The 25,213-nt window shown below is 42.0% G+C and overlaps 1 protein-coding gene and 1 long non-coding RNA gene across 2 annotated transcripts in view; one reads left to right on the top strand and one right to left on the bottom strand.

The window, feature by feature from the left end:
• LOC310635498 overlaps positions 1 to 25,213 on the bottom strand; it is an 838,887-nt gene that overhangs the window by 143,038 nt on the left and 670,636 nt on the right. The window lies entirely within an intron of this gene.
• AICDA (activation induced cytidine deaminase) lies at positions 164 to 24,225 on the top strand (the record flags this gene model as incomplete). Its single annotated transcript, XM_083351145.1, has 4 exons — positions 164 to 331; positions 20,348 to 20,618; positions 23,789 to 23,904; positions 24,172 to 24,225. Coding segments are annotated over 4 exons (609 nt in total), but the record flags the coding sequence as incomplete, so codon positions are not given.

The raw sequence follows: 25,213 nt of genomic DNA, 5'->3' as shown, positions 1-25,213 counted from the left end.
ATGTAGGGTATATTCTTTTGCCTAGCACAAAATGATAACCTTTTAGTTGACTAACTGCTTCTGAGTTCCTCATTTCTAATCTCCTCTTTGGTCAAGTTCTTGATTTGTCCTGTGGCTCCCTATATTGACCTACATCTATAAATATGTGCTGTTAATTTTCTTAATATTCCTGCCTCCCTGCAGTCTTCTAATGAAGCAAAAGAAATTTCTCTACCATTTCAAGAACATGAGATGGGCTAAAGGCCGTCATGAAACTTACCTTTGTTATGTAGTAAAACAGCGGAATAGTGCCACATCCTGCTCCTTGGATTTTGGATATCTGCGTAATAAGGTAAAGGGACACACATTTAGCCCCCATTGGGTCTTCTCTAGTAGGGGCCTAAAAACAATGAAAGCAAGGGGGAAAGTTTTCTTGGATTCCATGTGATCTTGGGCAGGGGGGTTGGACTAGATGACCTACAAGGCCCCTCCCAACTCTGCTATTCTATTCTATTCTATTCTATTCTATTCTATTCTATTCTATTCTATTCTATTCTATTCTATTCTATTCTATTCTATTCTATTCTATTCTATTCTATTCTATTCTATTCTATTCTATTCTATTCTATTCTATCTTGGGTCCTGAACATTTTATTATAGTACATCAGTTTGCTTATTCAAATATTAGTCTTCCTGTGAACAAAGCAACGCTTCACAAAGCACACTGGAGTGAGTCTTTCTTGAAATGCTAAAGCAGCTGTTCAAGGAAGTGCCCAGTTATTTGTATATATCTCTGTGTGTGCACAGACCATGCACACCCTGAGGCCACCAGCAAAGCATAATGACACAGATGGTTGAGGAGAGCTTTGAAAAGTCTTTGGTGGGTATAATTAACATGCATTGATCGTGTCAACATGTTTCATGAAGTATTTATTTGGAATGTTTTGGAGAGCACTGGTATTTATACTTATTATTTTTATTTTTATTATTCCATGATTTTGCCAATCGATGTCACTTCCAGATTAGATAAACTACAAAATAATATTGATGATGTAGTTGTGATTTTTGCATAAAAACTCCTATCCTTCTTCAGTTATTTCTGGAACATTGGAGAGAATGATTATTTCCTTTTCCAACATTGCCCAGTTTTTTGGCAAAAAGTGAAGCTGGTTCTAGAAACATTCTGCTTTCTTCTCCAAGTGTTTCCAGCTGACACTTTCATTTGTGTAATAGGTCCCATTAACCAATCAAAATATATTCCATAATCCACTTTGGGAAGACAGAGAATGGATTTCATTACAGTCTTCTTATGAATTCCTTTAAGATATTTTAAGAGTGCTATCCCACTTTCCCTCATTTTTCAAAAGTCTGAGACAGATTTTAATGCTTTATTTCAATAAGCAAAGAAAGCCTAAAATAGAGGAAGGCAAAAATTTGAAGTTCTGTTACATAGAGCTTGGTGGTAGATACCTGAAGATTGTAGAAGTAAATAATGGTAGTGAAAAAAGAGAATTTGGTTTTGATACAGTAGAGCAGTTCCTTCTAAAATCCTAACATCCTTCGTTAGATGGTTTGATATCTTTTTAGTTTCTGCCTATCCTATCCCTAATTAATCAAGGTGCTTAGAATACAATGTGCATTACATTGATTTTGGCTTGGGATTGTCCAGTCTTTTTGATCCACCAAATGTTCTATAGCCGTACCTTGGTTCATCCTGATATTTTCTATTACCTAGATTCCTCCTCTTTTTTATCAGTCCAATTTGTTGGCCCCTCTGCTAAGATCTGAAAAACAGTAATTTTCAAATGTGCATACTTGCAAGTTATTTATGCTAACCTAAATGAATAAGCAAGTTATATAACTAAGGCCTATAGAGTTTTATGCACTAGCAATTGCCTGATCTTCAGTTTTGTTAAAAATGTCCATCTTTGTTTCTTAATAGAATGCCATAACAAATACAAAGTGTTTGATAGTCCCACTAAGCAATATGGTATAACTGCAGAAAAATATGGCTTGTTAGCTACTAAGAGTCTGAGATAGCAGCAAATAAATATGATACAGTTGCAAAAACGAGAAATGCAGTTTTAGGCTCCATCTACATAAGTATAGCTGCAATTTCTAAATCAGAAGAAATTGTTCTATTTTATTCTGCTTGATTCAGATTTCACCTCAGGTACTATATCCTATTCCAATACTACACTTTAAAGATTCAGGGAAATTAAAACATGATTGGTGAAGAGCAACAAGGATGATTTTTAAGACCAATGAAGAAAAAATGATGCGGCTGGAAAGGTTAGCCTTGGGGAAAAAAATCAGGTGGGGTAGTAGAATACATTAGTCAAATATTTTAAAGAATATTATATTGAAGATGGCTACCACTTTTCTCTCCTTGCAGAATGCAGAGTAGTGGATTTAAATTACAGGAAACCGGATTCAGACTAATATTAAGAGTAAAAAAATATCCCCAATAAATATCATAGGACCAATAGACCAAAGATCTACCTTTGGCTACACTCAGTTTTAGTTTTCTTTAAAATTACATGAATGATTCATAGTTTCTAAAGAGCCTGTCTTTTTCCTGCTATCAAAAACCTATTGAGGGGAAAAAATGAAATAGCTGCCTTTTAATGGATTGTTTTAGGAATTGTGCCTGGAAGCACCTCAATGCCAGCCTGATCAGTCTAATGGAACTACATGCATGATGTATAAAAAGAAGACAGGTAACTTAAAAAGGTTAAAAGAAGGTCTGGGTCTTAAATCATACATATGCAGAAATCTTATTTGTGTTTTTATAAAATACTTTTATTGAATATACAGTTAAAAAAACACAGTGGACATGATACAACTTCCCTGGTTTAAACAATACTGTCAGAATCCATTTATATCACATTTCATAATTGTATAGGTAGAACAACGTGCTATTACTGGGGATTCTGCCATCTCTCCGAGGGGGGGGGAGAGGATGGTTACTAAAGCGATTTTCAAACAACAGGGATGTTTTAACGGGGGAAGGGAGGGGGACAGACAGATCTGGTTTATATCTTCATTTACAACTGAAAAGGAAAGCAATAACCATAAAACCAAGGAGAGTTCCCTTTCCCATGGAAGGACCTGACACCTAGCAACTGACGACAGCCTGACCAAATGGATGAGGGGAGGGGCTGAAATGGGAATGGTTTATATAGGATTGAAATGTAACCTTTGTCAGATTCCGTCTTGTATTCCCACAATCGATTCCTTCCTAGTAAACATTTTCCTTTTGGACTAAACTTGTATCCAAGAGTTCTTATTTCCTAAGATGTGGATTGAGGTGGGTCCTGACAGTAGACGGAATCTGCTTTAAGAGTCAACCTGGAAGGGAAAACCTTACCGGGGGACTTTGCAACAAATACAAATGTCTGGCGACGAAGCAAGAGAGGAGGGAAGCCCCATGGAGGGGGAGTCTTCCCCCCAAATGGAATCCCAGAGACAATGGGAAGCTGAAGCAGCATATTCCCCCGGGGAAGAAGCGGTGGAGCAGTACGACCGAAAACCCCGGTGGTCGATGGGCGTTGGAAGGAAAAGTGAGTGGGAAAAGGCTTCGGGAGGAAAGACCCTGAGGCGTAGTAACCACCAACCGGAATGGAGGCAAGAGATGGAGAGTTCCCTGCACACCAGCGAGGAGGAGCGGATCCTGGAAAAGGCCATTGATCTGATGAAAGCAACCCTGAGTTCACTGAGGGAGGAGAGAGCTGAAAATCGCAACCGAGGCAGCGCCTGGGGATGGAACTGGAAAGGTAACGGAGGGGATCCAACACCTGAAACCCTGGGGCCATCCAATGGAACAGGAATTGCTGCCTCAGCAGTACCCACCCCCCCCAGAACCACAGATTGGGACCAGGATGAGGAGCGATACCGGCCACGGCGCAGACAACGCTCCAGCCAAAGACTCCCGCCCCTGGAAGTCAAATTCAAGGGGGAGCCATCACGACTGGGATTTTTCCTAACCCAAGTCCTCAGCTACATGGAAGAGTATGGACGGGACATCCCCAGTGACAAAACACGCATCCGAATTGTGCAATCTGCCCTGGACGGGACGGCTGCAGACTGGGTGGTGAACTTGCATGACTCCAACGCCCCAGAACTCAACGACTTCAACCAATTCATGTCATCTTTGAGGCGATGGTTCGAGGATCCTTTGGCTGACCGTAAGGCCCGGGAGAGAATCAAAACGGTGAGGCAGGGCAGGCGAGCAGTGGCTGATTATACCCAAGAATTCCGAGCCATTGCCAGCAAGCTGAACTGGCCAGAAGACATCCTCCTTAGCCACTTCAAAGACGGTCTGAACTACGACCTGTATGATGCTTGCCTGCCTCGAGGAGACCCACCCCACCTCGACGACTGGTACATCCTGGCGGAGGAAGTGGAAATAGACCTACTGAAGAGACACCGCAGAGGAAAACCATGGGGCCGCCTGCCACCCGAGCAAACACGCGAGGGTGAAAAACCACCAGCCACAGCCAAAAAATCAACAAGTTGTTTCAACTGCGGGAGAGAGGGCCACCGTGCTGCAGAATGTCGTTCAAAAGCCCCCCCATGAAAACCAGAGGCATCATCCTCCAAGAAGCCGGGGAAGCCCCAAGGCAACACAAAAGAATCTTCCATGAAGGGGACAGAGGCTGTAGAGTCCACAATTCCTGCCAGGAACTGGGACTGGACTCTGGCCTGCACCGCAGGGACGGTGGACAACTCGGAAGACAGCTCAGAGGGAGAACCATTGGTAAGTGGACCCCTTCCACCCATACTTAAGACAGTGACTATATTAGCTTCCCCTATGCCTGAAGCAGCCAAAATAAAAGCTCTGATAGACTCTGGGTGCATCCGCTGCCTTATCAGCCCAACGCTGGTGGAGAGATTGAGCATCCCAGTGAGGAGGCTAAAACATCCAATCTCTTTTAGTCAATTAGATGGGACAATAGCAGGGGGAGGACCAGCCACCCTAGCCACTTTACCAATCCACCTATCACTGGGGCCCCATGAGGAGGACATAACGTTTATAGTGGCCCCAGGCATGGAATGCCCAATGATCCTAGGACTGGAATGGCTGAAGAAATGGAACCCCAGGATAAACTGGAGGACAGCAGAACTCAACTTCCCAAAGGGGGGGCAGAAGAACTTAGACTCCAAAAGCACCCCCCCAACCCAGAGGGAGGAGACAGCAGCAGTGGGGAAAGAGAAGGGATTACCAGAGATACCGGAGGAATACAGGGACCTGGCTGAGGTTTTCAGTGAGGAAAGAGCAGATGAGCTTCCCCCCCACCGCCCCACAGACTGCACCATAGAATTCAAACCTGGGGCAAAACTCCCAAAACCCAGGATGTATGCCATGAGCCCAAGGGAAATGGCAGAAATGGAGAGATTCATAAAGAAAAACTTAGAAAGAGGATTTATTGAGCCTGCCAAACCCAAAGTGTCCGCCCCGGTTCTGTTCAGGGAGAAGAAGGATGGGTCCTTTCATTTGGTTGTGGACTATAGAAATTTGAACACAATTAGTGAATGTAATCTGTACCCCCTTCCCCTAATGAAGGATATGTTATCCCACCTATCGAAAGGAAAGATTTTTACCAAACTAGACCTGAGGGAAGCATACTACCGTATTAGGATTAAGGAAGGAGACGAATGGAAGACTGCATTCAACTGCCCAATGGGGTGCTATCAATTCAAAGTATTGCCATTCGGACTGCAAGGGGCCCCCGCAGTCTTTATGCAATGAATTAATGACGTGCTGAGAGAGCACCTATATAAGGGGGTCCTGGTTTACCTCGATGACATCCTTATCTTCACAGAAACCAAAGAGGAACATATCAAACTAGTCAGAGCAGTCCTGAAGAAGTTGCAAGAGGCCCACTTATATGCTAAACTATCGAAGTGTGAATTCCATCAGGAAAAAATCGACTACCTGGGATATCGCATATCTCCAGAGGGCATCGAAATGGACCCTGAGAAGGTCAGGGCAGTACTAGAGTGGGCACCCCCCCCCGCACACGGAAGCAATTGCAAAGTTTCCTGGGGTTTGCAAACTTCTACCGCCAATTCATCCCCGCATTTGGCCAAATAGCCATGCCCCTCACAAATTTGTTGAAAACGAAGGGGGGTCACCCGTGAAACCCAGCCAGCCTCTGAAATGGTCAATGGAATGTCAAGCAGCATTTGAGAGGCTAAAGAGACTTTTTTCTGCTGAACCTTTCCTAAAACACCCAGATCCCGACAAACCTTTTGTAATACAGGCAGATGCGAGTGATGTAGCGGTAGGAGCCGTACTATTACAAGAAAATGATGGGGGGACATTGCAACCATGCGCATACACATCCAGAAAACTCACAGAAACAGAACAACGCTGGCCAATATGGGAAAAAGAGGCATTCTCGTTGAGGTGGGCATTACTAACATGGCGCCAATTTTTAGAAGGGAATAAAATACCTTTCCAGGTCTGGACAGACCACAAAAATTTGGAAGCACTAAAAACGCCCAGGAAGCTCACTCCTAAGCAAGCCCGCTGGTCCCAACATTTTCACCGATTCAATTTTACTCTCAAACACTTACCGGGGGGAAAGAACTTCCTTGCAGATGCATTATCCCGCATGCCCCAATATAACAGCACAAGAGTTACTGACTTTAAACCACTTGTACCGGAACAACAACTGGCAGCACCAGTCACCACCAGGGCACAAGAAAAAATGAAGTCGAAGGTAGATAGCCAAACTGGAATAGAATTCAGGAAATCTTTGGAAAGTGATGAATGGTTCCAGAAAAATAAACATGTGTGCACAATTAAAGATGGACTGCCGTGGGTGGGGGAGAAGCTATATATACCTGCCACACAGAGAATCAATTTCATGCAACTGTGCCATGATACAAAATCAGCAGGACACTTTGGCTTTGTAAAAACCTTACACTTAACTAAAAGGCAATTTTGGTGGCCATCTATGAAAAAGGACATAGAAAGCTATGTGGGTAGCTGTCAAATTTGCGCGATGGCCAAAAGACTGCAAGGGAAACCGCCAGGTCTGTTACAACCGGTGGCAAACCCCTCAGCCCCATGGAAAGAAATAGCCATGGATTTTATCGTAGAACTGCCAGAAAGTAATGGAAACACCGTAGTCTGGACTGTCACAGATCTGTTCTCTAAGCAAGTACACTTCATACCTTGCCAAAAAATCCCGACTGCAAAAGCATTAGCAAAACTTTTTGTACAGCATATTTACAGATTGCACGGGGTACCACAACGCATCATATCTGACAGAGGGGTGCAATTTACGTCGGCATTTTGGAAAGAATTTTTATCCCTCTTAGGAACCACCCAAGGACTGTCATCTAGTCACCATCCTCAGACAGACGGAGCTTCTGAAAGACTTAATAATATACTTGAACAATATCTGAGATGCTATATTAATTTTCAGCAGTCCGACTGGACGGACCTACTGCCTTTTGCAGAAGTAGCATATAATAATGCAGTCCACTCAAGCACAGGTTACACTCCTTTTCAAGTAGCTACAGGCCAGAGTTTCAACCCAATACCAGAACTAACCCCAAAAGAACCGGTTATCCCTGATCTGAAGGAATGGATTGCTCAATTACAAAATACATGGCCAATCGTTAGGAAAGCGTTGGAAGATGCCAGAAAAGCATACAAGACACAGGCAGACAAAAAAAGAACCGATCCCACACCATTTAGGGTAGGAGAGATGGTATATTTATCCACAAAATACCTGAAATCACTCCAACCCTGTAAGAAACTAGGACCAAAATATATTGGACCCTTTCCAATTAAAAGAATCATAAACCCAGTAACAGTTGAATTAGAACTACCCAAAAATCTTAGACGAATACACCCAACCTTCCACTGCAGTCTATTAAAGAGAGAACAACAATCTCCACTACGAGAAAAAATCCCACCACCACCACCCCCCATCATGGTGGAAGGAGAACAACATTTTGAAGTGAAAGAAATCTTAGATTCCAGAAAACACCATGGAACGATACAATATTTAGTGGCATGGAAACACCTCCCCTCCTCAGAAAACGAGTGGGTTAACAAACTCCATGTTAAAGCACCTAAGTTGCTTAAGAGGTTTCATACAGAATATCCAAACAAACCAGGCTAACATTTATATGTTTTCTTTCCCCTCAGATGGACTCATCTTTTTTCTGAAAGGAGAGCCGAATGTCAGAATCCATTTATATCACATTTCATAATTGTATAGGTAGAACAACGTGCTATTACTGGGGATTCTGCCATCTCTCCGAGGGGGGGAGAGGATGGTTACTAAAGCGATTTTCAAACAACAGGGGATGTTTTAACGGGGGAAGGGAGGGGGACAGACAGATCTGGTTTATATCTTCATTTACAACTGAAAAGGAAAGCAATAACCATAAAACCAAGGAGAGTTCCCTTTCCCATGGAAGGACCTGACACCTAGCAACTGACGACAGCCTGACCAAATGGATGAGGGGAGGGGCTGAAATGGGAATGGTTTATATAGGATTGAAATGTAACCTTTGTCAGATTCCGTCTTGTATTCCCACAATCAATTCCTTCCTAGTAAACATTTTCCTTTTGGACTAAACTTGCATCCAAGAGTTCTTATTTCCTAAGATGTGGATTGAGGTGGGTCCTGACAAATACTATTAGTATTATCTTGTGAAAAGAAAAAAAGGTTTCTTTACATTATAAAAAAATATACATGTATAATCTGTGAACTCTCTAATAAGCGTTCTTTCGATCATATACACTGTGGTTAAATAACTTTCAATTCTATCTTACAGAGAATACTGGTCTAAAGATTTCTAAACTGTCATCTTATCAATCAACATTTGTCCCAGCATTCCTCCTTGACTCGAGCCATGTATACACTTTGTTCCAAATTTTGTAATAATCTGTTTCAATTTTATTTTTAAGCTCTAATGTTAACCTATCCATTTCAGCACAGGATAAGATTTTATTTATTACTTCTTCGGTAGGGGTTTCTTTTCTGAGCATAGGCCAGTCTTGCTGCAGTTGGAATGTGCAGTACTAAATATAAAGATCGCTTACTGAATTTATCCTTGATAATCCCTAAAGTTTCTGGTTTTAATTCATTTTTTTGTGATAATATCTCTTCCAGCCAATTTTTTATCAGTTGCCAAAATTCTTGAGCTTTTGGGCATTCCCACCACATGTAGTAGTAGGACCCTGGTAATTTTCTACATTTCCAACATATTGATGACGGTTTTTTGTCTATTTTTGCTAGTCTTTGGGAGGGAAGGTGCCACCTGTAAAACATCTTATATAGATTTTCTTTATAGGTGGTAGCTAACGTTAGCCTCCTGTTCCTGTCCCATAATAATTGTCAATTATCTAAATCAATACTATAGCCAAAATTTTTGCTCCAAATTAGCATTCTCTCTTTTACTAGTTCTACTAGCATGTCTTGTTTAGTAAATATTGATATATCTTTTCTATCATTTTGTCTTCTGTTCCTAATAAGATTTTATCTAATTCTGTGTATTTTAATTTTATCCTGGGTTCTTTTTTATCTTTTCTGTATCGTGATTGTATTTGCAGATATGCCCACCATTCCAGCTCTATGCCATCTTCTAATAATTTTTTTCTTGTTTTCAACTCTCCACTCTCATCTAGAATGTCATTATATATAATTACCTTTCCTAAGTTCATAAATTTTGGGTGCATAAATATCTCCGATGTTGATATCCAATTGGGAGCTTTTATGTAGTTATTTTTTTTAATTTTAGTCCACACATCTAATAGTGCCCATCTAATATAGTGTTTCTGAAAATACTGCTGTGCCTTGTGTTTCCCATCCCACAGTATCGTATGCTACCCTATCTGCATGTCGTGGCCTTCTAATGTTAACAATCTCCTATTCCTTAGGTGTATCCATTCCTTTATCCAAGCAGATGTTGCCACCTGATAATATTTTTCCCAATTTGGAAGGCTGAATCCTCCTCTTTCCTTTGCATCTTGTTATAATTGGAATTTAATTCTCGGTTTTTTCCCTTGCCAAATAAATTTGGATATAATTTTGTTTAAATTTTCAAAGAAGTCTTTGCCTAATTTAAATGGTATGCATTGGAATAGAAAAAGTAGTTTAGGAAGTACATTCATCTTAATTGTCGCAATTCTCCCCATAAAGGAGAGCTGCAAGTTTTTCCATCTATCTAAATCCACTGTAATTTGGTGTATTAGTTTATCGTAGTTTTCTCTTTTAAGTGTGATGCATCTTGCTGTCAGTTGAATCCCCAGGTACCTTACTTTTTTAGTTATTTGAATGTTATTTTTTTCTGCTAGCTCATTTTCTTGTGATTTGGTCATGTTCTAGCATTTTGGTTTTTTCTTTGTTAATCTTCAACCCTGCTATATCTCCATAGTTTTCCAAAACCTGTAAACCTGTTCCGGACTCTAGGGGCTCTTCCAAAATAAAGACTAAATCATCTGTATAGGCCTGTAATTTAAATATCTCTTTCTTAGTTTCTAAGCCTTTAATAAATTTATCTTTTCGGATTATTCTTGTTAAAACTTCTAAAGAGAGTACAAATAATAATGCTGATAGTGGGCAACCTTGTCTCATACCTTTTTGTATTTGGAAACTTTTTGTTAATTCTCCATTTATAATTACTTTTGCTTCTTGTTTAAAATAAATTGCTTTGAAAATGTTTATGAATCTTTCCCCAAATTCCATATGTTTAAGTTGGGTCAACATAAAATCCTATTTAACATTGTCAAATGCTTTCTGTGCGTCAACAAAAATCAATGCCATTTGTTTTTCATTATGCGATTTTTAATATTCTAGCGTATCAAATTTGATTCTAACATTATGTCTTATTTGCCTTTTGGGCAAGAAACCATTTTGATCTGTATGGATAAATTCAACTAAGTATCTTTTTAATCTTTCTGCCATTATTGACATAAAGATCTTATAATCCATATTTAATAAAGAGATAAGCCTATAGTTTTTAATGAGAGTCAAATCGAAGTTTTCTTTAGGAATTAACGTAATGGTTGCTTCTTTACATGAATTTGGGACCTTTGCTACTTTTAATATTTCATTAAATGTATCCAATAAAATTGGGCCCAAACATTTTTGAAGGTTTTTGTATATTTCAGACAGTAATCCATCAGAGTCGGGTGTTTTATTATTTCTTTGTTTTTTTAATTGCTTCTATAATTTCCTGAAGTGTTATGTCCTTATTTAATATATTTTGGAATTCTTTCGGGACCTTCGGCAGATCAACATTCATGAGATATTGTAGGATTCTTCCTTCACTAATCTTTTCATCGTCTATATAGAGGTTTTTATTGAATTTGTACATCACATGTTTTTTTCTTCACTTTGATGTACCATCTCCCCCACTGGATTGCATAGTTTACTAATCCATCTTTTATCTTTTTGTTTTTTCAGTCTATAGGCCAACCATCTCCCGGATTTATTTGCCTGTTCAGAAAAAAATTGTCTGATATTTTTTATTTTTTGTGCCAATTCTTCTTTTTCTATAATGTTCAATTTATGTTTATTTAGATCTAGTTGTTGTTTTAGATCCCTACATTGTGGTTTTTTTGTAGTTCTGTTTCCAGTTTATTGTATTCTTCCTCTAGACTTTTTTTGTACTGCCTTTTCTTTTTATTTTCATTGACCATGTATGCAATTGTGGTTCCTCTCATGACTGCCTTGGCCGTATCCCATAGATTTTGGGTAGTAGTCTCCTCTTTCTTGTTTGTCTCCTCCATCTTATACTTGAATTCTTTTTTATTTAAGATTGCCTTTTTTAAGGTCCACCTCCTTGTTGTCATCTGTCCTTTCCATTTGATTATAATAGGATTGTGGTCTGCCCATGTATTGATATCTATTGTTACATCATCTACATCTGAATTTAGTTCTTTCGTTGTCCAGACCATATCAATTCTGGAGCATGATTGGTGACGCCCTGAATAATATGTGAATTGCTTTACATTCAAATTTCCTTCCCTCCAACTATCCTGGATGTTAAATTCCTCCACCAATTTAAAAAAAGTACCAGGTAGTATTCTAGTTACTTTCCTTGCATTCTCACTTTTATACTCTAATTTTCTATCTACAATTGCATTGAAATCCCCAATTAAACAAATATTCTCATTTTCAATATCACCGATAACCTTATGTAATTTCTTGTAAAATTGTCTTTGTCTCTCGTTGGAGGCATAAATTCATACCAGGGCAACCTTTTTTTGAATCAGGGAAATTTCTATTATCAGTATTCTACCTTCTTCATCCTGATAAATTTGTTTTGTTGGAATTCTTTCCTTGACATATATCACTATTCCTCCTTTTTTCTGCTGTGAGAGTGATACAAATTTAGATCCTAACTTGGGGTAGTTTAATAAGTTTTGGTGCTGGTTCTTTATATGTATTTCTTATAAGATTATTATGTCTAAGTTTTTCTTACTAAGCTTGTTCAAAATTTTATTTCTCTTAACTGGAGAGTTTAAACTGTTTACATTTAGTGATAGTGCTGTTAGTTCTTCTGCATTACTGCCTATATTTTGATCTTGTAGCTCTCGTCGGTCTGTCTTCTTTAAATTCTTTGAGTCTGCTTTCATCGTCATTGCCATAGTTCATTTTTTCCCTTCTCTCAGTTTCCGTTCTTTGCTTTGTGGTTCTCATGTCTTTCTGTTGTGTCTCTCTGTAATGTCCTCTTCTCTTAGTTCTCTTTCTTCTAATTCATCTTCGCTACCTAGCTATAGCTGAAAAAACTCTTCTGCTTTGTTTGTCGTATCCAGCCTGTATCTTTTTTCTTGCCAAGTCACCAGGATCCCTTCTGGCATCAGCCACCTAAACTTTATGTTTTGTCTTATTAGTTTCAATGTGATGTGTTGATAGGGCCTTCTTAAATCTCTTACCCTCCTGGAGACTTGTTTTAAGAACTGTTAGTTGTTTTCCTCTGTATTCAATCAGGTTGTCTCTAGTTCTGTGCAAGATCTCATCCCTGATTGACTTTTTGACGAATCTGATATGCACTTCCTTAGGTAAATTGTTTCTTCTTACATAATTTGTGTGAATTATATATATTTCGTCTATCTCATTTGCCATCTCTACTTTCCTGATTCCTAAAGCTCTCGCTAACATGTCCGTCATCATTTCTGGGAGGTCCTCCCCCTTCTCTTCTTTCACATTTTTAAAATGTAGGTAGTGGTCTGCTTTCTCTGTCTCTAACAAGATAACAGTTTTTTCTAATTCTTTGTTTGCTTGTGAGAGTTTTTTGTTCATTTCATCTACTCTTCTTTCTTCCTTATTCATTCTATCTTCCATTTCTAATAGTTTCTGTTCATTTTTTAGTATTTGTTGTTGGAAGCATTCGAATTTCCCATTCATTGCTCCCATCTTCTCTTTAAGTTCTCCGGTATCGTTCCTTATTTCACCTATTTCTTTTTTCAAGTCTTTGTGGTTTCTCAGCATAACCTCTTGCATTAATTGTAACATCAATTGTAGGTCTTTGAGTGAGCCTGTTCTCTCCAGTGGCATTATCTCTTCTATCGATCTTTGCCCTGCTGGGCTTAGTACTGCCGATGTAGCTTGGGTTATCTGCCTTCTTCCAGTCCCAACTCTTGTTAGGTTGGGGATGCTTGTCATCTTTCAGAGTGAAGTCAACCAGCCCTCCCACTTATGTACAATCTTTGTCTTTCCCTTCACCACACCTGAAAATTTTTTTATTCTTCTAATATTATAATCACTGATACCTCATTTCTTAACAATATTATGTTCTGTTACTAATGCAGTATAAAACCTCTAACACTGGCACTTCTAATATACAGTAATTAACAATCTGATATATTTATCAATTTCAAATGTTCATATTCCACTGCAATTCTAATACATCTAAATAATAATATATAATAATAATATAACAATTCATTCACCTGAATATTATAACAAGTATTCAATTCTTTGGTAATACAGTCCAAGTTTTACAATTAATCTCTTAAAAGTTATAAGCATTAGGGTGTTCAGCAAGGGAGACAAATAAATGATTTTTCTCACCCTCTTTAAATTTTCAACCTTTTGTTCCTAGTTAGTCTCTTCCAGTTCAATCATATAATGGGTTACATTCAATTAATTCTTATTTGCCTGAACCCTCAGTTCAGTTACAGCTTGTCCTTTTTATTTTTTATAGCAATTTTAGAGTGATTTCTTTACTTTATTTCTGTGTGTATTTTTCTTCTTAACTTGTAAGTGTCTCTCTTCCCTCATTTAATACTAATCAGTCTTATTCAAAATGTCCGCTCTCTCTGCTCAGTCAGCACTTTCGCTTTTCAGGTTTTTAACTTTCTTCTTAGCTTTGTTGAAAGAGCCAAAAAGAGAAACCACCCTTAGTCATTAATCCCTTATAGCTTATGGGTCTGTTACTTTAAGGTAAAGTTTGTTTTCCCCCGGACTCCTTATCTCACCGCTGTCTCTGGGGCTTCCCTCCTCTTCTTTTCTTCTTCGAAATTCTCTGGAATGGTTTTACGCTCTGGATCACTTGCAAAGGCTTGCTGGGTACTCACACCACCAGATTTGTTGTATCATTGTCCCGCTATCTAACTTCCGGCTTTTGAAGATGGCGGAAGTGTCGGGCTGAGCTCCGTGAGCTCCAGTTGTTGGGCGTCCCTTTGGAGCCCCTCAGGGGTCTTTTTGGGCCCGCTGGGTAGGGGATGTGGATTGTTAAATCCATGAAGCTGAATTTAAGAGGCAAATAAGGAGGCAGTTTTGCTATTTGCCTGTTCCATTTGCGTGTTGCCTTTTCCATCGCCTGTTCATCTTCCGCGGTGTTGCTGGGCTCGGCTTCTTCGGCCTGCCGGTTCCTGCTGCCCTGGTGTCTCCGGGCCTCTCCTAAGAGGCTGCGGTCAGCAGCGGGGGTGTTTCCAGCTGTTTTGGGCCGCCATGGGCCGTCGGGTCGGCGCTGCTGTCTTGGACGGTTTTCGGCCGTTTTCGGCAGTGTTCTCGGCGTCCTTGGAGTTTTCGGCGTCCTCAGAGCCCCAGCTGATCGGCGCTTCCGGGAGAGGGGAGGAGAGCCTGTGCGAGATGCCTGCAGACCATTCTGGCAGCAGCGGCAGCGGCGGCAACGGCGGCAGTGGCGGCGGAGACACTTTGTTATTGGACCTGCCTGTGCTGTTTCTTTGGCGGCTGCGGCGTCTTCGGGCCGTTTGGTGGCGGAGAAGACGGCCGCTTGTTACTTTATTGACAAGGCTGCCCCTTGTGCTGGTTTCGAGCCACTGCCGGCGACGGAGGTGGTTATGGCGACGGCGTCCTTGGGCTGCTCTGGGCAGTGGAGAGGACGACCATGGCGACAGCGACTTGTTGGGTTCCGGCTGCTTGAGGTGATGGCGGCGACGGTGATGGCGATGGCGGCGTCTTCGAGGCCCGCTGGCCTGTTTTACCGGCAGCGACGATGGCTGTGGCAACAGCGGCGACATAGCTGACTGCCAACTTATTTATTAACTTATTTATTAATTCCCCATCTGCCTCCGTTTTCCCCCTTTGGACTGGGACGGACCTGGGCACAAGCCACAGTGGGAGAGTGGCTTGTTTTACATCGGCAGCCCCATAGAGGTGGGAGCTCTATGGGTGCTGCCCCACCCAGGGTGTGCATTTTGGACCATCCCCGGGAGCAGACTCGCGGCCTGTTGTGAGAGGACGGGTTGTGGTCTGCCCCTGGGAGCATCCAACCGAGTGGCAGTAGGTTGGTGGATGGCCCAAATGTTCCACTCCTTACCTTCGAACCTCCTGTTGGATTTTTTAACCATTGGACTGCCCTCTCTGGACTTGCTCGGACTGTATGCACCGATATTCTGATACGGACTTGCTCTCCCTCAGGGGTGCCCCCCTCTCCTGGGTGCGTCCCGCCTTCTTTTCTATCCCCAGTCTCGATGAAGGGCCCAATTATTGGGACCCTGAGAGATGGCCGGGTAAGACCAGGGGCTCTCGATATAAATTTAATAAGAGGCCCCTGGTTAATTTTTTAGTCAAATTTTTTAGGGGGTTGGGGAGGGGAGTGGGGGGTAGTGGTTGTCTGGCTGTGGGGGGTGGCCATACAACCGTGTTGCAGGCCAGGCCTGGGTCTGACCGCGTTCGGGGGGAGCGGGTTGTGGTTACATCTGGGGCTCGGGAGCGGGTTGTGGGATTACCGATTCCCACAACACTGGGGTATGGCAGCAGGCGTATGGACAGAGGGCCGTATCGTTACCAGGAGGGCCGTCTCTGCTGTTTGCAAGTGGTGAGGCGCTCCGACCCTCTGGTTCTTCCCCGAGGTGCCGGGAGCGAGGATGTGCAGCCTCCTGAGCTCCGGCTGGTGTACCTGAATGCCAGGTCCGTGGTTAATAAGGCTCCCCTTGTGCGGGATCTGGTGGAGGGTGAGCATGCGGACCTGGCTTGTATCACCGAGACCTGGTTGGGTCCAGAGGGTGGGGTCCCTTTGGTTGACCTTTGCCCACCAGGTTTCCGAGCGTTACACCGGCCTCGGGCTCAAGGTAGGGGCGGGGGAGTGGCGGTTGTTATTAGGGAGACCTTATGTCTGTGGGAGACCACCGTTCCTCAGATAGTCGGGTGTGAGTCTCTCTTTTTGAGGTTTGGTTCAGGGGCGCAGTTGGGCTTGCTGCTGGTGTACGTTTCGCCTAGTCACACAGCGGCAGCCCTGCCCGTGCTACTCGATGTCCTCTCCGGTTTGGTGATTGAGTTCCCCAAACTTCTAGTTTTGGGTGACTTCAATCTACCATCCCTGGGAGGGTCATCTGAGTTAGCCCAGGAGTTCATGGCTTCCATGACGGCCATGGACCTGACACAGGTAATTTCTGAACCAACTCATGAGGGAGGCCACACCCTTGACTTGGTTTTTTTATCTGGACGGTGGTTGGATGATCTTGGTGGGGGCTCTCCATTTATTATGCCCCTGTCATGGACCGATCATCACCTCCTGCGGCTGGTCTTCCGTCTTGCCACCCCCCACCGTGGGGATGCGGAACCAACTAGATGGTACTGCCCCAGACGCTTAATGGACCCTCTCGGGTTCCAGGCAGCGCTGGGATCCCCACCTGCCTCCATTGCTCACAGCTCGGCGGATGCCTTAGTGGAAGCCTGGGAAAGGGCAGCCACTGAGGCACTGGACCGAGTTGTACCCCTGCGGCCCCTGACCCGGTGCAGATCCCATCGAGCTCCATGGTTCTCCGCGGAGCTCCGGGAGATGAAGCATCGGAAACGGGGCCTAGAGAGCTGCTGGAGGTCCAGCCGATCCGAATCCGACCGGTTGCGGTTAAGAACCTATATTAGGTCTTATCTCGCAGCGATGAGGGCAGCGAGGTGCAATTACTTCTCTGCCCTCATCGCGTCCGCAGATAATCGCCCGGCCGCCCTGTTTAGGGTGACTCGCTCCCTCCTTAATCAGGAGGTGAGGGAGGATCCCTTGCAGGGTCGTGCCGAGGAGTTTGGTCAACATCTGTCGGATAAAATCGCTCGGATTCGGACCGGTTTGGACTCCAGCTGGGCAGAGTCTGACGATCAGGACACGGGCGGTCTTGTCAATGTTATCTGGGAGGAGTTTGATTCTGTGACGCCTGATGAAGTGGACAGGATTATGGGGAGGTTGAGCTCCACCACATGTTTATTGGATCCGTGCCCTTCCTGGCTGGTTTATGCAGCCAGGGAGAGGACACGAGGCTGGTTCCAGGCGGTGATATCTGCTTCTTTGAGTGAGGGTAATTTCTCCACCGTCTTGAAGGAGGCGGTGGTGAGACCTTTCCTCAAGAAGCCTGCCTTGGACCCAGCTGTCTTGAACAACTTTCGTCCAGTCTCCAACCTTCGCTTTCTTGCAAAGGTTGTTGAGAGTGTGGTGGCGCATCAGCTCCCTCTGGTCCTGGATGAAGCGGATTATCTGGACCCGTACCAATCGGGTTTCAGGCCCGGGTACAGCATGGAGACAGCATTGGTTGCTCTGGTGAATGATCTCTGGAGGGCCCGCGATAGGGGATATTCCTCTGTCCTGGTCCTATTAGACCTCTCGGCGGCTTTCGATACCATCGACCATGGTATCCTGCTGCGGCGTCTCAGGGGATTGGGAGTGGGAGGCACGGTTCTTCAGTGGTTCTCCTCTTATCTCCTGGGACATTCGCAGTCGGTGTTGGCAGGGGGGCAGAGGTTGACCTTGAGGCCTCTTGCTTGTGGAGTCCCTCAGGGGTCGATCCTCTTGCCTCTCCTGTTCAACATCTACATGAAACCGCTGGGTGAGATCATTCGTGGTTTTGGAGTTGGGTATCATCAATATGCTAATGATACCCAACTTTTCATTTCGACCCCAAACCACCCCAGTGATGCCCTCGCTGTGATGTCCCGTTGCCTGGAGGCGGTTCGGGTCTGGATGGGGAGGAACAGACTTCAACTCAACCCTGACAAGACTGAGTGGCTGTACATTCCGGCATCCCGGGACATTCAAAACGTTCCATCACTTTCTATGGGGGGTGAGTCTTTACCCCCCGTAGATAGGGCTCGCAACTTGGGAGTCCTCCTGGATGCACGGCTTACCTTAGAAGATCATGTAGTAGCCGTGACCAGGGGGGCTTTCGCACAGGTTCGCCTGGTGCGGCAGTTGCAACCCTATCTAGACCGGGATGCCCTGTGTACGGTCACTCATGCGCTCGTGACCTCTCGTCTTGACTATTGCAATGCTCTCTACATGGGGCTTCCCTTGAAGACCACTCGGAGGCTCCAACTGGTACAGAATGCGGCCGCGAGAGTTGTTTGGGAGTTTCCCGGTACTCCCATGTTACACCTTTGCTCCGCGAGCTGCATTGGTTACCAGTTGTCTTCCGGATGAGGTTCAAGGTCTTAGTGATGGTTTTTAAGTCCTTACATGGCATGGGTCCGGAATACCTCGGGGACCACCTGCTGCCGGCGTCGACTCCCCTCCGCCCCGTGCGTTTCCACAGAGAGGGCCTCCTCAGGGTGCCTCCAGTCAGAGAATGTCGGCTGGTGGCCCCCAGGGGGAGGGCCTTCTCTGTGGGCGCTCCGGCTTTGTGGAACCAGCTGCCGGTTGAGCTCCGGATGGCACCGGATCTCCGCTCCTTCCGGCGCGGGTTAAAGACCCATTTATTTGAACAAGCTGGCCTGGCCTGATGGGGAATCACTTAGGGTTTTAATATTTATATATATTTTTATTGTTTTTATTGTGGGCAATAATTTAATTGTTTTTTAATTTTTGTACTTTTGTAGTTTTAAGATATGCCCTGTTCACCGCCCTGAGTCCTTCGGGAGAAGGGCAGTATAAAAATTTAATAAATAATAATAATAATAATAATAATAATAATAATAATAATAATAATAATAATAATAATAATAATAATAATAATAAATCACCACTATTTTTGTCCAGCTGACAGCTGTCATTTCTTCGTGGCTGCCATTCTGGGCCGTCTCTGTCTCCCGCCTGACTTTTCCAAGGCTTTCCTGCTTTCTACGGTTCAGACCGCTGTCCAGGACTGTTCTGCTGGGCGCCTCTTTTTCTGATCTTCCTCCAAGAGATCTGGGGCTTTAAAAAGCAGCTGTGGAATCGGCGTGCTTATTCAGAGCGCCGTTTCAACACAGCCATTCCGTTTGGCAGCTGGCTCCACCTCCAGAAAAGTTATTTGTAATGACATCCTGATTAAATTATTACCCAAAAAAATGTACCTTCATCACCCATTATTTCATTTTCTCTGCCAATTATCTAAATATCTTCCCAATATTGTCAGCTAAGGACAAATACAATTTATAAATGGCAAAACAATACCTGGAATGTGTTAAATTAAAACCTGTTGTTTTCACTCAGAAATGTTATACACAACTGTGATAGATAGATAGATAGATAGATAGATAGATAGATAGATAGATAGATAGATAGATAGATAGATAGATAGATAGATAGATAGATAACTGATATTCTTTGGCTTAATATTATTTTCATGTATGAAGGAGGGTAGATATAGGATGGAATCAATCCAGTGGTGGGATTCAAATATATGAACAACCGGTTCTCTGTGTGGATGCCACTTCTGGAAGCCCATTCTGGGCCTGAGCAACAAAAAATTAGCTACTGGTTCTGCTGAAGTGGTGCGAACTAGCTGAATCCCACCATTGAATCAATCATACATATAACTTTTTACTAGCAAATTGACATGGGGTCATCTAAGAAAATGTGATACTCCTGATCATACAATTTTTATTTGTAGTTTGAACAATTCAATCCTAATCTGGGGAACCTTTAGATTTGTCTTATATCATTGTTTTTTATAGGCTCTGCCTTTCATTGTATGTTGGTCATATCCCAGTTTTTCTGTACCATTGCTATTTAGTCAGGTTGCCATGTTGAAGTTCTTTTCCTACGTTACATTTCCACTTGGGATCTGGATCCAAGACACTGCTATCGTATCACTTGGTTCACCTCCTGGAGCCCATGTTACGATTGTGCCCGGCATGTGGCTGACTTTTTGTGTGCACATCCTAACCTGACACTGCACATTTTTGCTGCCCGTTTGTACTTCTGTGAGGAGCGCAATGCTGAGCCTGAAGGGTTGAGACGTCTACATCGTGCAGGAGCTCAGATTGCCATCATGACCTTCAAAGGTAAGATATTGCAGAATGATGGCATCTAGAATAATAAATAATTGTGACTGCAAAATATAGCCAACACTGTAAAGCAGACATGTCCAACCCAGAGACTATGGACTGCATTATATTACCTATACATTAACTATATTATATATTTATATGAAGCCCAAGGCACTTCCTCTTCACTTAATGTTGCCCTGGCAAGCCAAAAAGATTGGATCACCTATTGTGTCAAGGAAGGGTCAGCATTATGGCATCTGTAATAATCCCTTACAAAATCCATGGAATTGTAAAATTAAGAACTAAAATAATTGAAAATTGTTGTAGAATTGAAAGATGACATCTTGTAAAATTTTGGTCTGTTTGCCTGCAATCTCAAGAAATTTCAAAAGCAAGGCCAAAACTCCAAGAGGTTTCAGAAGCAAAACCAGTTATGCCACTAGAACACAACAGGCATAACTTGGTATAGTATGGAAACCACAATTACCCCTCACTGGAAGTAATAAAATACTCTAATAAAAGGATATTGAGGGGGAATAGTATTGAGAATAGGTAGGGAAAATATCACATATTTTTCATAATTAGAATACAGAATAACAGAGTTGGTAGGGATCTTGGATATCTTCAAATCCAACCCCTTTTCAAGCAGGAGTCCCTATACCATTCTAGAAAAGTGGCTGCCCAATCTCTTCTTAAAAACCTCCAGTGATAGAGCATCCACAACTTCTGGAAGCAAGTTGTTCCACTGGTTAATTGTTCTCACAGAAAATTTCTCCTTAATACTAGGTTAGATCTTTCTTTAATGATCTTCCATTACTTCTTATCCTGCCCTCAGGTGCTTTGGAGAATAGATCTATCCCCTGTGAAGGACTCTCAAATATTGGAAGTCTGCTATCATATCAGCTCTACTCCTTCTGTTCATTATACTAGACATACCCAGTTCATGCAACTGTTCAGTGTATAGTTTAGCCTCCAGTCCACTAAGTATCTTTGTTGCTTTTCTCATTCTAGGGTCTTTTTTTTTTGTGGTGACCAAAACTGCAGTATTCCAAATCTGGTCTTATCACTGCAGTATAAAGCAGTACCAGCATTTATTTATTCATTCATTCATTCATTCATTCATTCATTCATTCATTTATTTATTTATTTATTTATTTATTTATTTATTTATTTATTTATTTATTTATTTATTTATTTATTTATTTATTTGGATTTATATACCGTCCCTCTCCCGAAGGACTCGGGGCAGTGTACAGGGCAATTAAAACACTATATACAACACATAATATACAAAAATTAAAATAAATTAAACCAAGTAGCCCTAAACACTAAAACACATTCTAAAATGTAAAATGTAAAATTTAAAATCTAAAATCCCAGTCACTCAGTCCAGGCCGACAAGTTCAAATAGCCAAGTCTTCAGGTCGCGGCAGAAAGAGCGAAGGTCGGGAGCCATCCAAAGCTCAACAGGGAGCTGATTCCAGAGGGCAGGCGCGCCCACAGAGAATGCTCTCCCCCTGGGGGCCGCCAGTCGACATTCCCTGACCGACGGTACCCTGAGGAGGCCCTCTCTGTGGGAGCGCACAGGACGATGGGAAGTTAACGCCGGCAAAAGGTACTCACGTAAATAATCTGGACCCATGCCATTTAGGGCTTTATAGGTCATCACATGCTCTTGATACTATCCCTCTGTTGATGCAGCCTAGGCCTGCATTGGCTGTTTTGGCAGCTGTAGCACATTGCTGGCTCATACTTAAGTGGTTGCCACTAGAAGACTTAGGTCCCTCTTATAGTAAATGTTGTTCAGCCAGATGCCACCTATTCTATACCTATAGTTGATTTTTCTTCACTAAGTGTAAAAGCTTACTTTTCTCACTACTGAATTGCATTTTGTTGGGTATGTCTCAACAAGATTCTTTTAGAGCTTGAGCCTATCTTCTAAGGTTTTGGCTATTACCAGAGCTTGGAGTCATTTAAAAATTTGGTGACCTCCCTTTCTCATCTAGGGGAAGATACTGAAGAGTACTAGGTCTAAGATACAACATTGGAGTACCCATGGCATGTTTCTCTCCATGTGGATGTAGTTCCATTAAGGATTAAATGTTGAGTGCAGTTGGTCAGCCAGTTATGAATCCATCTGGTGGTATGCTGCATTTTTCTGTCTTACCAAGAAGTAGACTGTGGTTTTCTTTGTGAAATGCTTTGATGAAGTCTAGGTATACTACGTCTGGAGCATTTCTCTGGTCTACTAATTTAGTCACTGTCAAAGAATGCAAGAAAGGCTGTCTAACATAATCTGTTTTTAACAAATACATATCCATCTTTCCCTCTTTTTGAAAATTGGAAACACATCTAGCCTTCTATTAGTTCCTCAGTACTTCAGCATCCTTGACAGATATGTTTCAATGGTTCCAAAATCACATCTGCCTTCCAAGAACACATGTGTTCCAAGCATGGTTTTCATCCCACCAAATTTCAGTAATGGCAACAATGTCATACTTGGCCCCCGTACTAATGCTTCAATTTGGCCATGTTCCGCATACTTCAAACATTAATGTATAGCATTGGAGTCACTTTGGACTGACGTGTGTTTGTTTCGTACATCTCTTGTTTTGTATCTTAGTTCCCCTTCTTACTATTTGATTGATTGCCATCAGGTTTATGGTTGGGATTAGGTCTTGAAAATTGGTCTCCCTTGAATTAATTTAATTTAGTTTAATACAGGTTAAATTCTGCTGGTTATTAGGCAAAGAAAGGTAATATCATACCATGAAACCTAGGAGATATCTGCATAATGACCTTGAAACAAAATAAACTAATTATACTTGTCAGATGAATATAAAGCAGGGGTGTCAAACTGCCGGCCCACGGGCCAGTTTCATCATACCAAAGCTGCACCCACCCCATTGCTGGCAATGCAAAAAGAGTCACGATACATCATGACACGTCACGTGACATGGCAAGTTTGATAGCCATGATATAAAGGCTGTGCAAATCCTTCAAAAGATTAGCATGGGGAGACAGGTGGGAACAACTTCTAAAAGAGTCAAGTGAGCCAGTGAAGAGAGAGTTGCTTTATTTCAAAAGAGATGTTTTATACATGCTCCCATCTTTCAGAAGATTTGCACAGCCTTAGGAGATAACATCTAACTGAATTTAAATGTTTCATGACTCTTTCTTATCAGACTATTTTTACTGCTGGAACACCTTTGTGGAAAACCGCAAAAAATCCTTCAAAGCCTGGGAAGGCCTTCATGAAAATTCTGTGCGTCTTACCAGACAACTCCAGCGTATCCTTTTGGTGAGCATTTACTTTTCTCACTGAGCTTCCTTCTTCTTCTTTGCTGATCTTCTCTCACTTGTCATTCCCTACTTCTCCTCAGTGTAAGCAGAATCAGTGCCTTCTATTTGCTCTTCTCTTGCCTTAATTTCTTATTCATACCCTTCCCTCCACTTCCCAGCTTTTCCTACATTTTCTTGATGTTTTCTTTATTACTATTCTTCTTTGTCATCTTGCCTCATATTCTCACAATTGCTTTTGCATCACTTATTTGTCCTTGATTCACAGCCTCTTTATGAAATTGATGACCTGCGAGATGCTTTCCAAATCCTTGGACTTTAAATTCCTACTTGGGGAGGCATGAAGAAGAAAAGATGCCAACATGTTTTGGGATCATCTTCAATAACCGACTGTTTCTCTCAGTTCTTTCCCTCCTACCATAAGTATCAAATTTTGAAAAAAGCGTATTTAAGAAAAAAATTGCAAGCCCTTTTGAACGATCTTTTGCATACTGGAACTGGGGTTTGCTGTACTCTGTCCTCCATGGGAAGAAGTCAATTCAATCAAACTGTCCAAGGCATGTAGCTATATTTATTATTACTATCACAAAGGTCAGCCAGATAAATGGACAATTTAGGAAGTATTAATGTTAGATGTCGAGGTCAAATATTAAACTTGCAAATGTATTTAGCATCCACAAAAAACTCTGGGTTTATATGGAAGAAAAGATGAAATTTGAAACTTGATGCCTTATATTAAACATTGCACAGAACTAATACATTTCACCATATTGTTACTAGTAGTTGCCAACTGTAAATCTGGAGGGCACTGCTGCTTTGGCACTGGATTTGTGCTTGGTCTTCATTGTATCCTGATTGTAAGACAAATCACTCTTGGAAGAAAGTATTTTCAAAGATACACCACAAGAGCCTTATACCTTGAATTAAGTAAATTAAATGTGTAGTTAAGTTGTGTTAAGTTAGATGTAGATTTTTCTATGCTATCTTTTCAATAAGAAGCAACATTTTTTTTCATGTCTTACAACATTTACAATAATGTTATCAAATTGATTAACACAAAAAGTAATACAAAATCTCTTAACTAAATAAGGACCTCTGACAACAAGGAAATTATTAATCAGTTGGAGAAAATTACTTTTATTGATGAAGAATAATTATTTCCAGAATATTGCCTTAAGTATATGCAAGTTTATTCAATATAGAGACCACAGGGGTCTCTTCTTCCACAGACACAGAGAGAAAGGTTTATTTATGATTTCACTATTAACTATGCTCTGCAAATGCTTTACAAGTGGGGGAGAGCATTTCAG

This window comes from Vipera ursinii, assembly GCF_947247035.1.
Source record: "Vipera ursinii genome assembly, chromosome: 2".
NCBI classification, from domain to species: domain Eukaryota; kingdom Metazoa; phylum Chordata; class Lepidosauria; order Squamata; family Viperidae; genus Vipera; species Vipera ursinii.
This window is presented reverse-complemented; position numbering and strand designations above follow the sequence as displayed.